The 16,193-nt window shown below is 42.6% G+C and overlaps 1 protein-coding gene across 3 annotated transcripts in view; it reads right to left on the bottom strand.

The window, feature by feature from the left end:
* The window catches only part of LOC139583837 (tyrosine-protein kinase Yes-like), a 50,741-nt gene extending 40,724 nt beyond the window's left edge, over positions 1–10,017 (bottom strand). The window contains exons 1-2 of one of the 3 annotated variants that reach the window (XM_071415373.1): positions 9,808–10,016; positions 9,457–9,581 (exon numbers count right to left, since the gene is read on the bottom strand). Coding sequence is in view for 1 of the 3 variants with exons in the window: in XM_071415371.1 (XP_071271472.1) it covers positions 9,808–9,841 (34 nt within the window). In the remaining 2 variants the exon portion in view is untranslated. Of the gene's footprint in view, positions 1–9,456 lie in introns of all 3 variants that reach the window. The other 2 variants (XM_071415371.1, XM_071415372.1) reach the window with 2 other exon arrangements.
* Positions 10,018–16,193: the final 6,176 nt, after the last annotated feature.

The raw sequence follows: 16,193 nt of genomic DNA, 5'->3' as shown, positions 1-16,193 counted from the left end.
TAGTTGTGATACAAACCCAAAACATATACTGTGACGTTGGATTCAGACCCCTTGACTTTTTCCACATTTTGTTAGGTTACAACCTTATTCTAAAATGTATTACATTATCATCCCCCCTCAATCCACACACAATACCCCATAACGACAAAGCAAAAACATGTTTAGAAATGTTTGCTAATTTATATTAAAAGGAAAAAAAAGTATTCAGACCCTTTACTCAGTAGTTTGTTGAAGCACCTTTGGCAGCGATTACAGCCTAGAGTCTTCTTGGGTATGAAGCTATAAGCTTGGCGCACCTGTATTTGGGGAGTTCTCCCATTCTTCTCTGCAGATCCTCTCAAGCTCTGTCAGGTTGGATGGGGAGTGTTGCTGCACAGCTATTTTCAGTTCTCTCCAGAGATGTTCGATCAGGTTCAAGTCCAGGCTCTGGCTAGGCCACTCAAGGACATTCAGAGACTTTTCCCGAAGCCACTCCTGCGTTGTCTTGGCTGTGTGCTTAGGGTCGTTGTGCTGTTGGAAGGGGAACCTTCACCCCAGTCTGAGGTCCTGAGCACTCTGGAGCAGGTTTTCATCAAGGAGCTCTCTGTACTTTGCTCCATTCATCTTTGCCTTAATTCTGACTAGTATCCCAGTCCCTGCCCCTGAAAAACATGCCCACAGCATGATGCTGTCACCACCATGCTTCACCGTAGAGATGGCGCCAGGTTTCCTCCAGTTGTAACGCTTGGCATTAAGGCCAGAGTTCAATCTTGGTTTCATCAGACCAGAGAACCTTGTCTGTAGGTGTCTTTTGGCAAACTCCAAGTGGGCTGTCATGTGCCTTTTACTGAGGAGTGGCTTCCATCTGGCCACTTTACCATAAAGGCCTAATTGGTGGAGTGCTGCAGAGATAGTTGTCTTTCTGGAAGGTTCTCCCATCTCCACAGAGGAAATCTAGAGCTCTGTCAGTGTGACCATTGGGTTCTTGGTCACCTCCCTGACCAAGGCCCTTCTCCCCTGATTGCTCAGTTTGGCCGGGTGGCCAGGTCTAGGAAGAGTCTTGGTGGTTCCAAACTTCATCCATTTAAGAATGATGGAGGCCACTGTGTTCTTGGGGACCTTCAATGCTGCAGAAATGTTTTGGTACCCTTCCCCAGATCTGTGCCTTGACACAATCCTGTCTCGGACCTCCACGGACAATTCCTTCAACCTCATGGCTTGGTTTTTGCTCTGACATGCACTGTTAACTGTGGGACCTTATATAGACAGGTGTGTGCCTTTGCAAATCATGTCCAATCAATTGAATTTACCACAGGTGGACTCTAATCAAGTTGTAGAAACATCAAGGATGATCAATGGAAACAGGATGCACCTGAGCTCAATTTCGAGTATCATAGCAAAGGGTCTGAATACTTACAGTACCAGTCAAAAGTTTGGACACGCCTACTCATTCCAGGGTTTTTCTTTATTTGTATTATTTTCTACATTGTAGAATAATAGTGAAGACATCAAAACTATGAAATAACGCATATGGAATCATGGTGTAACCAAAATAGTGTTATATTCTTCAAAGTTGCGACCCTTTGCCTTAATGACAGCTTTGCACACTCTTGGCATTCTCTCAACCAGCTACCTCTGTGGCAGAGGATAAGTTCATTAGAGTTACCAGTTAACTGCCTTGTTCAGGTGCAGTACAACAGATTTTTACCTTGTCAGCTCAGGAATTTGATCTAGCAACCTTTCGGTTACTGGCCAAACGCTCTAACCACTAGGCTACCTGCCGCCCCAATCAGGCCTTCATGGTCGAATTGCTGTAAAGAAGCCACTTCTAAAGGACACCAATAATAAGAAGAGACTTGCTTGGGCCAAGAAACACGAGCAATGGACATTAGACCGGTGGAAATCTGTCCTTAGATTTTTGGTTCCAACCGCGGTGTCTTTGTGAGACGCAGAGTAGGTGAACGGTTGATCTCCGCATGTGTGGTTCCCACCTTGAAGCATGGAGGAGGAGGTGTGATTGTGCTTTGCTGGTGACAGTGTAGGTGATTCATTTAGAATTCAAAGCACACTTAACTTCTTGTGGGCAGGGGGCAGCATTTTCACTTTCGGATAAATAGCATACCAAAATTCAACTGCCTGCTACTCATCCCCAGAATATAAGATATGCATATTATTAGTAGATTTGGATAGAAAACACTCTGAAGTTTCTAAAACTGTTTGAATCATGTCTGTGGGAATAACAGAACTTATGTAGCAGGCAAAACCCTGAGGACAAACCATTCAGATTTTTTTGTTTTTTGATGTCACTGTCTTTTCAATTAGTTTTCTTAGAGACACCAGATTTCTAATGGACTTGCTTACAGTTCCTACCGCTTCCACTGGATGTCACCAGTCCTTGGAAATCGGTTGAGGTTATTCCTTTGTGTAATGAAGAAGTAGGGCTATCGTAAATGAGGGTCACATGAAGTAAAATTTTTGAGAGAGGCACGTTACGAAAAAAGTTGCGTCAGTTTGTTTTCTTTTTGTATTGGACACAGATCATCCTGTCTTCAAATTGATCGATTATTAACGTTTAAAAATACCTAACGTTGTATTACAAAAGTAGTTTGAAATGTTTTGGTAAAGTTTACATGTAACTTTTGATACATTTTGTAGTGAAGTGGCGAAAGTTGGAAGCTGTGTTTTTCTGGATGAAACGGTCCAAATAAATTGACATTTTGGATATACACTGCTCAAAAAAATAAAAGGGAACACTTAAACAACACAATGTAACTCCAAGTCAATCACACTTCTGTGAAATCAAACTGTCCACTTAGGAAGCAACACTGATGCTATTATCTGATGCACATTTGTGGCCTGCTGGAGGTTTTGCAGGGCTCTGGCAGTGCTCCTCCTTGCACAAAGGCGGAGGTAGCAGTCCTGCTGCTGGGTTGTTGCCCTCCTACGGCCTCCTCCACGTCTCCTGATGTACTGGCCTGTCTCCTGGTAGCGCCTCCATGCTCTGGACACTACGTTGACACACAGCAAACCTTCTTGCCACAGCTCACATTGATGTGCCATCCTGGATGAGCTGCACTACCTGAGCCACTTGTGTGGGTTGTAGACTCCGTCTCATGCTACCACTAGAGTGAGAGCACCGCCAGCATTCAAAAGTGACCAAAACATCAGCCAGGAAGCATAGGAACTGAGAAGTGGTCTGTGGTCACCACCTGCAGAATCACTCCTTTATTGGGGGTGTCTTGCTAATTGCCTATAATTTCCACCTTTTGTCTATTCCATTTGCACAACAGCATGTGAAATTTATTGTCAATCAGTGTTGCTTCCTAAGTGGACAGTTTGATTTCACAGAAGTGTGATTGACTTGGAGTTACATTGTGTTGTTTAAGTGTTCCCTTTATTTTTTTGAGCAGTGTATATCGACGGAATTAATCGAACAAAAGGACCATTTGTGATGTTTATGGGACATATTGGAGTGCCAACAAAATAATTTCGTCAAAGACATGATTTATATTTTATTTCTGCATTTTGTGTCGTGCTTGCAGTGTTGAAATATGCTTCTCTCTTTGTTTACTGTTGTGCTATCATCAGATAATAGCATCTTATGCTTTCGCCGAAAAGCCTTTCTGAAATCTGACATGTTGGCTGGATTCACAACGTGTAGCTTTAATTTGGTATCTTACATGTGTGATTTAATGAAAGTTTGTTTTTTATAGCATTTTATTTGAATATGGCGCGCTGTATTTTCCCTGACGATTGCGTCCCACCTGCCCGAGAGGTTAACCAGCATGGCTACCACAGCATTATGCAGCGATACCCCATCCCATCTGGTTTGCGCTTAGTCCCACTATCATTTCTTTTTCAGCAGGACAATGACCCAACACACCTCCAGGCTGTGTAAGGGCTATTTGACTAAGAAGGAGTGTGATGGAGTGCTGCCTCAGATGACCTGGCCTCCACAATCACCCGACCTCAAACCAATTGAGATGGTTTGGGATGAGTGGGACCGCAGAGTGAACGATAAGCAGCCAACAAGTGCTCAGCATATGTTGGAACTCCTTCAAGACTGTTGGAAAAGCATTCCAGGTGAAGCTGGTTGAGAGAATGCCAAGAGTGTGCAAAGCTGTCATGAAGGCAAAGGGTGGCTACTTTGAAGAATCTAAAATGTAAAGTATATTTTTATTTGTTTAACAGTTTTTTGGTTACTACATGATTCCATGTGTTATTTCATAGTTATGATATCTTCACTATTATTCTACGATGTAGAACATTTTTTAAATAAAGAAAAACCCTTGAATGAGTAGGTGTCCAAGCTTTTGACTAGTACTGTATATAAATAAGGTATTTCTGTTTTATGTCTAAAAACCCATTTTCGCTTTGTCATTATGGGGTATTGTGTGTAGATTGCTGAGGATTAAAAAAAAAATATCCATTTAGAATAAGGCTGTAATATAACAACATTTGGAAAAGTCAACGGGTCTGAATACTTTCTGAAGGCACTGTAAGCCTATGGGCTAGGACGCGAGGTGTGCGACTATGATTTGAAAAAGTCGACAAAAAAAGGTATGCGCTCTTTCTTGCCTGAATGCACAAGCTGGGCATCATTCATAAGTGATAGGCTAATATTGTCACCCATCAGACTATTCTTAATTTAATGTTGTATTTACATATACTAAATAATATGTGTATCAGTTTTGATTTAGAATGGACCATTATAATGCACCTGCCTCAGAACAAGGGCATGGAAATAAAAATACATGTCATCTATGCACTTAAATAGAGAATGGAGGACACTTTTCCCATGGTTAATTGTCATGCCTGCCAGGTAAGCTATACTCCTGCTGTAAAGCAAAGCACTGTTCTTAATATTAGGAAAGTGCATAATATAGTAGGCCTAACCTATAGAAAGCTGATGACATCCTCCTTTTTTTTAACAGAGGCCATCAAAATGATTTTCTCATGCAATTGCATAGCCTATAGAAATGTTGCGCAACATGAGCTCATGGGCTCTCATGAAGTGTTTGATTAGATTTTCGATTATATTTGCATGGATGTCGGAGTGGTTAGAGGAACAATAGAGTACTGAGTACCAGGCAGTTAGCAAGTTTGGTAGGCTACTAATGACCATCCGCAGCATCAGCGCATGGAGAAGCCGAATTATATTTGTTTCTATTAACTTGTCCAGGGATTTTTTTGTTGACATTTAGAATGCTTAGAAAATAGATGCCACAATTGCCTGCTAGGGCGCGTTTCCATTTAGCCATCTTGTGTCGATAAAAAGAGCTGGATGTCACACCAAAAAAAAACGTAGTGTTGAATAGAAATGTAGTGGTTGAAGTGTTTTCATTACCCATATAGGCAAATTTCACATTAATAAATTGCCGACTGTATGTCAGCCCTCCCACCTATCATGTCTCAGGTAGCCTGCGATAGCAAGCACGTATAGAATGCAATAATTGACAAATATTTGCGATACTCAAATTATTCTCAAGTGCCAATGTATCGCCACGGTCCGTGCCATGGTGAAACTATCACCCCTGTAGATCAGACATAATTGGATGGTGAAACTTGTTCAGGCATTCTTCAGTCAGGACAATCCTTGTCCTGCAAAGAAACATGTTTTTTTGTTACATTTCATTTTGCTAGCAGTGGGCATTCAGAATAAAACGTGGAGTGTAGCTTACAGTTAAGTGATTGCATCCCGTGTCCCCCTGATCTTCAAAAGTATTCGGCAGTCATAATTTATTCGACAAAGAGCGTTCCTATCATCATTTGTCGCAAACAAAGAAAGTTACACAAAAATAAACTATCCAACACTGTCGAGCGGATAACGATTGTCGATCTTTAGAAAATGTATCCTATATCTGCCTTTTCCATTACACGCCGCAATGACTTATTTTGGCGACAATGCTCCTATCAAATAAACCTGGGTCAATGGAAACGTGCCCACTGTAACGCAAGGGGAACCATCCCTTATGTTTGAATGAATGAAGGGGCGTGATGGGGGAAGTTTCCACGGCAACTAGGGGTATGCGAGTAGCCCCGCCTTCTGGACGGACAGCTGTTAGCAGCTGACACCGTGGCTGTAGACAGGGAGGGTCCTTAGAGCTTACCATGCTTTAAATCCCCAACTGATGCTACGTCTTCCTCCGCATTCCTCCAATGCCAAGGTTTAAACTGCAGTCTTACAATATCAAACAATAAATATTTTAAAAAGGAAGGAAGTTGGAACATCACTTTACATTGATGACTTATTCTACCAGCATAATTACAGAATTAGCCCATAATGTAGTCTCTCACATGTATGGCATGCAAGACTAGGCCGAAATTTGAAATGAAGAGGTAGTATACATGTTGCTATGATTATTAAGGACGCAGTGTCGTGTGTGTTATGATGTTCAAAAACCACGTAGCCTACTATTGGCTATGCCGGAATTAGAACATCTCTCCACCTTTGGCGCTGTGCCAGGCTGCCAGCGTCACAGAATACCTGGTTGCGTCTGCCAATACAATGGTCAATCTTGAGTGTGTAGGAGCTATTTTAGGAGCAGGTGACCACACACCTTCCGTTTTTTTTTACAGTAACAGCCAGAGAAAGACTATTTAAACTATCAACACCTACTTCTCAGGATTTGCGCTGACTGCCAATGTGTGCTGTGGTGACTTGTGACATCACCACCATTACTAACCCTTCCTTCAAACACTGTCGCGGTGTTCGAATACCCATACTAACATACTGTATACCATACTTAATGAGTATATACTACATACTATATACTATTAATTCATTTTAGTATATTGTAAACAAGCGGTATCTCTTCAGTTGAGCGTACTCTGTCTACCGGAAGTTGATGCTGTTGCTATGCAACCTCTTGCTAGCAAAACCAATGACTAGCTAGACTTCGGGTGTGTTCATAAACTCAATCTGACCATTTTACTTGCCCTCGCAAAGCTGGTTAGGCTGTTTTTATGTTATCCAGAGCGTTGGTTACTCTAACTGTGCTGCTGGAAACAATTGAATGACGTTTTTTTTTTTTGCAGACTATTACTGACACGGGTCATATTCAATGGGTGTTGAGCGTTCGGAAATTCACCTGTTATTCTGCACACCCGAACATCTATACCACTTAGCCAAGCTATGAATGACGTGAATAATCAAGTCAATAAACGTTGCGTAGTTAAGTAAGTAAATATACCGGCAAGTTTGATGTATTAGTAGCCAACTAAAGTTACAGTAGCTAGCTAACATACCCGGTACATACTGCTGTAATGATATCCTATGCTGTTCATAAGGACATCGTAGCTAACAAATTGTCAGCCAACATCACGTGTGACGTACCTTATTTGAAAAGTCATTACTTTATTGCACTGCTCAACATTTTCTTCACATTTGTCATAATTAGTTAAAGCAACGAATTTGTATCCACTCTCGTCGGAATGCGGCTGCATAATTTCTGCCATTTTCTTCAAATCTGAAAACGTGAAATAGTGTCCCATTGCTTGTGTACTTTGTATTTTGACGAATGTAGTACGACATCCGGGAACTTTTGGCATACTAACTATATCCATACTATGACTAATAAGCATACTACATGCTCAATTTATGTCACAAAGAGTATGGTTAGTGCGGTTAGTATGAGTATTCGAACACAGCTTGTGTTCAGTCACACCAATGTACACAACTGTAGCTTGACGTCACTTACTGACTGCATGGTACTGAAGTAGGGATGATAAGATTAAGCTACATCCTACGCTACTTCCTTCAGCAATAGGCTCCCTGACGTAAAGAGAAGTTCCCTCAATTTCCTTGGTTCCACACTCAACAATTATCTCTATGTTATACGTAGCTACGACAGACAGACACTACCATTGGCCTGGCATCGCCAAGGATTCAGGGTCATATTCAATAGTGTAAAACGTAGCAACAGAAAAATACAGTAGCTTATTGAAGTTCAGGTAGTCCGTCCCTATTTCAGTCACTTTTCTTTCATTGGTGCCTAGTATATATTACGGCCCAGCTCTCCCGTCTCCCAGCTGGAACAGTTTACTAAAAGCTCATAGAAGGCAAGCCCACTCTGTGTTTTTCACATGCTACACAACTCTTCAATACTTCTGTCCCAGATCCAGCTGACATTCTCGCTGTAAGGCACTGGCGTGGGTGTGAAATGTCCTCATTCCCACTGACAGTGACAGTCTCTAGAGAATCAGACCCATGTCTCTCAAGTCATGACCTACTGTATGTGACTGATGTTCTCATCCTTCTATCACAGTGGCTTCTCAATCAGTTTGGTTGTAAAATCTTTCGTAAGGCATTTGTCATTACTGTGCGGTTACCATGTCGTGCCTTAAGTAACCTATATACCTGGTCATTTCTGTACTATCACATTAAAGGCAACCAATATCACAGAGTAACACACAGTGAATGCTAGTGGACGTTAAGCTAATGTTGGTTCATCCAAGAGGGTCCATCAGTGTCTTCGTGAATAGGTTCTAGCCTAGGGGGTCACATTTGGAGCTTTGGTAATGTCTAGGTTGCTCTGAATCCTGAGGACGACAGTAGACATAACAATGCTTAAAGGCCTTGGATCTTTCAGACATAGTATTTTAATCCCTGCAACGATAGTCAGTCAGTAGTTCTCTCCATTCAACTGACACCGCTCCAAACATCTGTCGGTGTATTCAGACGTTTTACAAGCTCAAGCATACGCCTCAGATATTTTTAACATAGGGTGGTGTGGAGTTGGTATTCTTTTATGAGGTAGTACTCTATCCCCTTCTACCAATTGAACCTCCATATTTGCATTCTGGGATGACTAGTGTAGGCCTATACCGAAATTGAATTTGAGGTAATTCATTTCTTCACTCTCATTACTGGAAATCGTGTAGGAATGGACTACGTGTAGCCAGCCTGCAGATGGACATTATCAATTTACCAATCACATTCCGTACAGTTGCTTTAACTTAATTACCTGTTAGCAATCTTCAGGACAATCAAGAATAGGATGTGTTACATTTGACCATGCGGTGATAGAGTCCAGACAATGCTACATTGTTGCTTCTTCAGTTCACTGTTCCATGTGTTCGGTATTGGAGCAGTCGTCTCGAAATATCGGACACTGTCGTCTGGACTAACGTGATTACCATCAAGAAACGATTGTCAGGGTTTGAGAAAGGAATGCAGGCTTTACGGAAACTAAAGCCCATAGCCTACATATAAAACTTAAATCACATGCTCAGACCAGAGATAGCCTTATTGTTAACTACACTAGGCCTGTGAAGCTTATCTCCAAAAACGAATTTTAACTTATCACACTAAGATTGTCATGTAACTTTAATAATAGGCTATTGACCGCTATTCGTAGGGGTCAGAGCAATTATGTACAGACAATGCCCTGAAAAATCGACCATAGAGGGCTGGTGGGCCTACCATGACTATTGGATCGTCAACTTGTTATTTTTTATCATGGTAAACAATCTTACCTTTTAGAAATCCACGCTCTTGTGCCACATGCGCCTGTGTTTGTATTTCCAATGTATTTCTGGGTTCGACGCAAAATCAGCTAGTATTCCAACATGGAAATCACAGTCGCCCCCATCCCGACTCCCTGCAACAAATCATCAGCCTTTCTCAATCGTTTTTGTGCTCGGTGAATGAAAAAAACAAACAAGGAAGTTAAATCAAAGCAAGACGAATGTTGAAGAAAATAAATTACTAAAGGAGCTGACACAGACAGAACCTCAGTGCATAAAACCCCAGCAAAATCTGTCCAGCGACATGATGACAAAAGAAGTCGTCAAAAGTAACCCAGTTCCTGTAGATACACTTCCTACCTCTAAACTTACAACAGCCCGCATCCAACCCCATTACAACATGGCCGACCAGACTCCAGGGAATGACGCCGTAGCTGGAGATACCAACCCTGCAGACCGGTGTCGAGATGGTAGGATGATCATCACAGGATGATCACCCCCAGATAAATAAAAAAAAAACATTGAAAGGGAGAAGTCATTGTTTGAACCAGAAATGCGTCTGTATACCGTGTGTCTGGTTTCATGTGATTTGTTTATGAAAGATGAATATAATTATATCTCTCCAAAACTGGTGCTCTATCGCCTCCTACTGGCAGTAGCCTAATATCGGATTATCCCTTGTTCGAACTGCCTTTTTCTGCTGTTTGAGTGGGGAAGTGGCACATGCGCCTGTGTGCCACAGGCACACAGGCGCATGTGTTTAACTTGGGTCAAACGTTTCATTAGCCTTCCACAAGCTTCCCACAATAAGTTGGGTGAATTTTGGCCCATTCCTCCTGACAAAGCTGGTGTAACTGAATAAGGTTTATAGGAGTCCTTGCTCGCACACGGTTTTTCAGTTCTGCCCACAAATTTTCTATAGGATTGAGGTCAGGGCTTTGTGATGGCCACTCCAATACCTTGACTTTGTTGTCCTTAAGCCATTTTGCCACAACTTTGGAAGTATGCTTAGGGTCATTGTCCATTTGGAAAACCCATTTGTGACCAAGCTTTAACTTCCTGACTGATGTCTTGAGATGTTGCTTCAATATATCCACATAATTTTCCTACCTCATGATGCCATCTATTTTGTGAAGTGCACCAGTCCCTCCTGCAGCAAAGCACCCCCACAACATGATGCTGCCAGCCCTGTGCTTCACGGTTGGGATGGTGTTCTTCGGCTTGTAAGCCTCCCCCTTTTTCATCCAAACATAACGATGGTCATTATGGCCAAACAGTTCTGATTTTGTTTCATCAGACCAGAGAACATTTCTCCAAAAAGTACAATCTTTGTCCCCATGTGCAGTTGCAAACCGTAGTCTGGCTATTTTCTGGCGGTTTTGTTCCTTGCTGAGCGGCCTTTCAGATTATGTCGATATAGACTCATTTTACTGTGGATATAGGTACTTTTGTACCTGTTTCCTCCAGCATCTTCACAAGGTCCTTTGCTGTTGTTCTGGGATTGATTTGCAATTTTCGCACCAAAGTACATTCATCTCTAGGAGACGGAACGCGTCTCCTTCCTGAGCGGTATGACGGCTGCGTGGTCCCATGGTGTTTATACTTGCGTGCTATTGTTTGTACAGATGAACGTGGTACCTTCAGGCGTTTGGAAATTGCTCCCAAGGATGAACCAGACTTGTGGAGGTCTACAATTTTTTTTCTGAGGTCTTGGCTGATTTCTTTTGATTTTCCCATGATGTCAAGCAAAGAGGCACTGAGTTTGAAGGTAAGCCTTGAAATACTTCCACAGGTACACCTCCAATTGACTAAAATGATGTCTATTAGCCTATCAGAAGCTTCTAAAGCCATGACAAGGTTTACTGGATTTTTCCAAGCTGTATAAAGGCACAGTCAATTTAGTGTATGTAAACTTCTGACCCACTGGAATTGTGATACAGTGAGTTATAAGTGAAATAATCTGTCTGTAAACAATTTTTTGAAAAATTACTTGTGTTATGCACAAAGTAGATGTCCTAACCGACTTGCCAAAACTATAGTTTGTTAACAAGAAATTTGTGGAGTGGTTGAAAAACGAGTTTTAATGACTCGACCTTGTGAAGATGACAGAACGTACCAAAACGGTGCTTCCTGCTGAACGCGCCCCAGGTTGTTAGCTATAGCTAGGTAATGAGGGATCATGACTGAAAAATGTACAGCCTAAACAAATGGTTAACGGTCCCATTTGCAAGTAGCCTAGTTTTAGAACAGCCCGCGATATGCTTTATGAATGTAAAATGGTTTTACTGTTAAACAATACTGCTATTGTTTTTAATTTCGCAAAGAAGTTTGTATTTCTTAACCAGGTGAAGGGTAGCTAACTAGAAGGCTGGTTGTGACTGGTTAGTTATGGGGAGGTAAGAGAGTCGTTTAGTTATAGTTTCTTCTGGGTCTTATTCGTCGGTTATAGTCTCTTCAATTGCCACATAGAAATAGGTGTTAGACAAATATTTTAGTCACTCTTTTTGTTGACGAAATTAACACTGCTGAAGCGTCTGAATGGGCAGAAGTCTGCAGACCCCGAAGAGATTCCTCCCTGGTTCCTGAAAACCTACCACGAGGAGCTTGCACCAGTACTGTGCCATATCGTCAATTTATGAACTTCCCCTCTCAATGGAAATGCTATATAATCTGTGCTGTGCCTAAGAAGAGCAACCCCACCTTCCCCCAAGAGTACAGGCAAATCTCTTTCCTCATGGGAAAAATCTTTGAGGGGTTGCTACATGACATAGTGGAGAAGGAGACGGCTCATGTCATCAAGTCTTCACAACATGACTTTGTGAAGAACAGGTGGTGAGTGCTCGTATTGGTGAGTGCTCGTATTCAGCTCCTACAGGAGTGGCACAACGCCTCAAACGAAGTGCCAAAACAGGATGTTCATGTAACCTCACTCTAGCAGAGCATGGCGTGTCCCGCTCACTATCAACAGCAAGCAGACAGTGAGATCGAGAACATGCCTTTCTAACTCACAGTCAGTCCAGCTGTGGTTCCCCAAGGTGGAATGCTCCCCCCCATCGTTTGTGCTATGCATGAACACCCTAAACTCCATCCTCCCAAGCAGCGTCCAACCTGTCAAGTATGCTAATGACTTCACACCCACAGAGTTGCTTCCTGGCAAGCTACCTGGCCAAACACAAGCAGCCGTCAATGTAGTGGCTGAGTGGGTAAAAACCAACTGCCTGTACTGTATGTGAACGAAAAAGAAAACCAAGGATATGGTTATCAGCTTTAGGGCGACTGACAAGGCCTCTCCACCAGCGGTTGCTGTAAATGGCCACCCATTTGAGCGCGTGGAGACCGTGCACCTGCTTGGCGTATTGGTGTCAGCTGACTTGTCCTTGGAAGAGGACATCAGGCATATCCTAAAAAAGGTTAAACCTAGGAACTAAGTGTAGCAAGACGAGCTGGCAAGACGAGCTGGCAAGACGAGCTGGCCTCCCTACTGAAGTCCTACTGTAGGTATACCTGACCTTCATTGGACAAATCATGGAGTATGACTCGCCAGTGTGGGCCGGCCTTCCAAAGTGTCTCTCTAAGGACTTAGAAGGCATTCAGAGACGATGCTGCCGCATCGTTGGCACTCTACAACTCGCTCCCATCTTCGGAGAGCAGACGAGATGAAGCCACAGTCGAGTCTTTTAAAGTGCTCCTGCATGACCACAGGTCCACCGCACAAGTTCCTAACCCCCTACACAGAGGCAGTATGATCTGAGGATTTCATTGCAACAAGCCACACTACAAGACGAACCGCCCTTGCTGTCTCTGCCTGGCCGGTTCCCCTCTCTCCACTGGGATTCTCTACCTCTAACCCTATTACAGGGGCTGAGTCACTGGCTTACTGGTGCTCTTTCATGCCGTCCCTAGGAGGGGTGCGTCACTTGAGTGGGTTGAGTTACTGACGTGATCTTCCTGTCTGGGTTGGCGCCCCCCCCCTTGGTTTGTGCTGTGGTGGAGATCTTTGTGGGCTATACTCGGCCTTGTCTCAGGATTGTAAGTTGGTGGTTGAAGATATCCCTCTAGTGGTGCGGGGGCTGTGCTTTGGCAAAGTGGGTGGGGTTATATCCTTCCTGTTTGGCCCTGTCCGGGGGTATCATCGGATGGGGCCACAGTGTCTCCTGACCCCTCCTGTCTCAGCCTCAGCCTGCAGTAGTTTGTGTCGGGGGGCTAGGGTCAGTTGGTTATATCTGGAGTATTTCTCCTGTCTTATCCAGTGTCCTGTGTGAATTTAAGTATGCTCTCTCTAATTCTCTCCTTCTCTCTTTCTTTCTCTCTCTCGGAGGACCTGAGCCCTAGGACCATACGTCAGGACTACCGGGCATGATGACTCCTTGCTGTCCCCAGTCCACCTGGCCTTGCTGCTGTTCCAGTTTCAACTGTTCTGCCTGCGGTTATGGAACCCCTACCTGTCCCAGACCTGCTGTTTTCAACTCTTAATGATCGGCTATGAAAAGCCAACTGACATTTATTCCTGATTATTATTTGACCATGCTTGTCATTTATGAACATTTTGAACATATTGGCTCTCTCTAATTCTCTCCTTCTCTCTTTCTTTCTCTCTCTCGGAGGACCTGAGCCCTAGGACCATACGTCAGGACTACCGGGCATGATGACTCCTTGCTGTCCCCAGTCCACCTGGCCTTGCTGCTGTTCCAGTTTCAACTGTTCTGCCTGCGGTTATGGAACCCCTACCTGTCCCAGACCTGCTGTTTTCAACTCTTAATGATCGGCTATGAAAAGCCAACTGACATTTATTCCTGATTATTATTTGACCATGCTTGTCATTTATGAACATTTTGAACATCTTGGCTCTCTCTAATTCTCTCCTTCTCTCTTTCTTTCTCTCTCTCGGAGGACCTGAGCCCTAGGACCATACGTCAGGACTACCGGGCATGATGACTCCTTGCTGTCCCCAGTCCACCTGGCCTTGCTGCTGTTCCAGTTTCAACTGTTCTGCCTGCGGTTATGGAACCCCTACCTGTCCCAGACCTGCTGTTTTCAACTCTTAATGATCGGCTATGAAAAGCCAACTGACATTTATTCCTGATTATTATTTGACCATGCTTGTCATTTATGAACATTTTGAACATCTTGGCCATGTTCTGTTATAATCTCCACCCGGCACAGCCAGAAGAGGACTGGCCACCCCTCATAGCCTGGTTCCTCTCTAGGTTTCTTCCTAGGTTTTGGCCTTTCTAGGGAGTTTTTCCTAGCCACCGTGCTTCTACACCTGCATTGCTTGCTGTTTGGGGTTTTAGGCTGGGTTTCTGTACAGCACTTCGAGATATTAGCTGATGTACGAAGGGCTATATAAAATAAACTTGATTGATTGATTGAAGACATCAGACATCTTTCTTGGCAAGAACCTCTCGAACTATGCAAATGGCACTCTCTAAAGACACTCACTAAAGACTTTGATATGCATATTTATTGATTTGGCGGTATGGTAATTAGTTGTTTATGAGTAATAATTTATTGATGATTCGCTGTCCATATAGTTAGGCTGATCATATCCATTGTATGAATGTTTCTGCATATGTACCAATATGTTCAAGTAAACCTAAACCTAAGCCTAAATAATAATAACATTTAAAAAAATGTTTGACCAACTCTTTAAATGTTTTGCATGTCATGTCTGTATTTCCGGTCTGTCGACCCTAATAACCATTAGCCTAACTGTTAACTGCTCTCTAGACCATCTGCTAAATGACTAAAATGAATTATGAAATTAACTTATAGTGGGATGTTCCGCTGTATGAGACGCACCATTAGACGGTCATTACTGGTAATAGTGGTGGAGTAGCATTTCTGTGAAGTATATTATTTTATGTCACAATGTCAGATATTTGAGGGGCTTGCAACAAGTATGGGTTTGTCATAACATATGGCAATGAACAATTCATTTAAATGTTGCTTTCGAATGTATTCGTCGTTTATGTTTTTTGCTTTGACTTTAATGCAAACGTTTTTGTCATTGGTGAGTGTTCTGTTTTGATATCTTTTTTTTTTTTTTATATATTTCATTAAAACCAATCAAACCACTATAGTCCATCCGTGGAAAATGTTTTGAAGCTTTATTGGATCATTTCAATAATAAGAAATCGAGAAACATTTCTTAATCAAAATCGAATTAAAGCCCACTGCTGTAAGAAACGCATGCCTAAATTACACACACACACACAAACCCTAGTGAGATAGATATTTGCCCACTGCAAAATAAAAGATTGTACCTCTCAACCCTATATAAATGAGTCATTAGTATTGTCAACAGAAAGTGGATCTTATTACAGGTGAGTCCAATGTGCCTTTTCAGTCACCTCTGGTTGCTCACTCAATATGATAAGAGATGCCCTATGGCCTGGTTTAATTTATCCTAATCCTGGATGTGGGTTGTAAAGTCATTAACAGATTGAGATTGAGCAGACAGAATGTTTGTGTACCCACTCAGTCAAACAGTGGACATGGGGATCTAGTGGGGGGTTATTGTGAAGGGCCAATGATGAGTTCTGTAGCCAATATCACACGACACACAAAGGACAGAAGGAGTTTGTATGAGGTATGGATGTCATGAAGGGCTGTATAAACTCTGATCCTATCAGAAGGCCTGAGTAAATCTGAGTCACTCTGTGAAACTCTATGAGTCAGCTACACTGAGACTGGAAAGAGGATATATTTTGGTGAGGGGTATGCCATTTTAAAAACGCAACACT

Source organism: Salvelinus alpinus, chromosome 8 (genome assembly GCF_045679555.1).
Source record: "Salvelinus alpinus chromosome 8, SLU_Salpinus.1, whole genome shotgun sequence".
NCBI lineage: Eukaryota > Metazoa > Chordata > Actinopteri > Salmoniformes > Salmonidae > Salvelinus > Salvelinus alpinus.
This window is presented reverse-complemented; position numbering and strand designations above follow the sequence as displayed.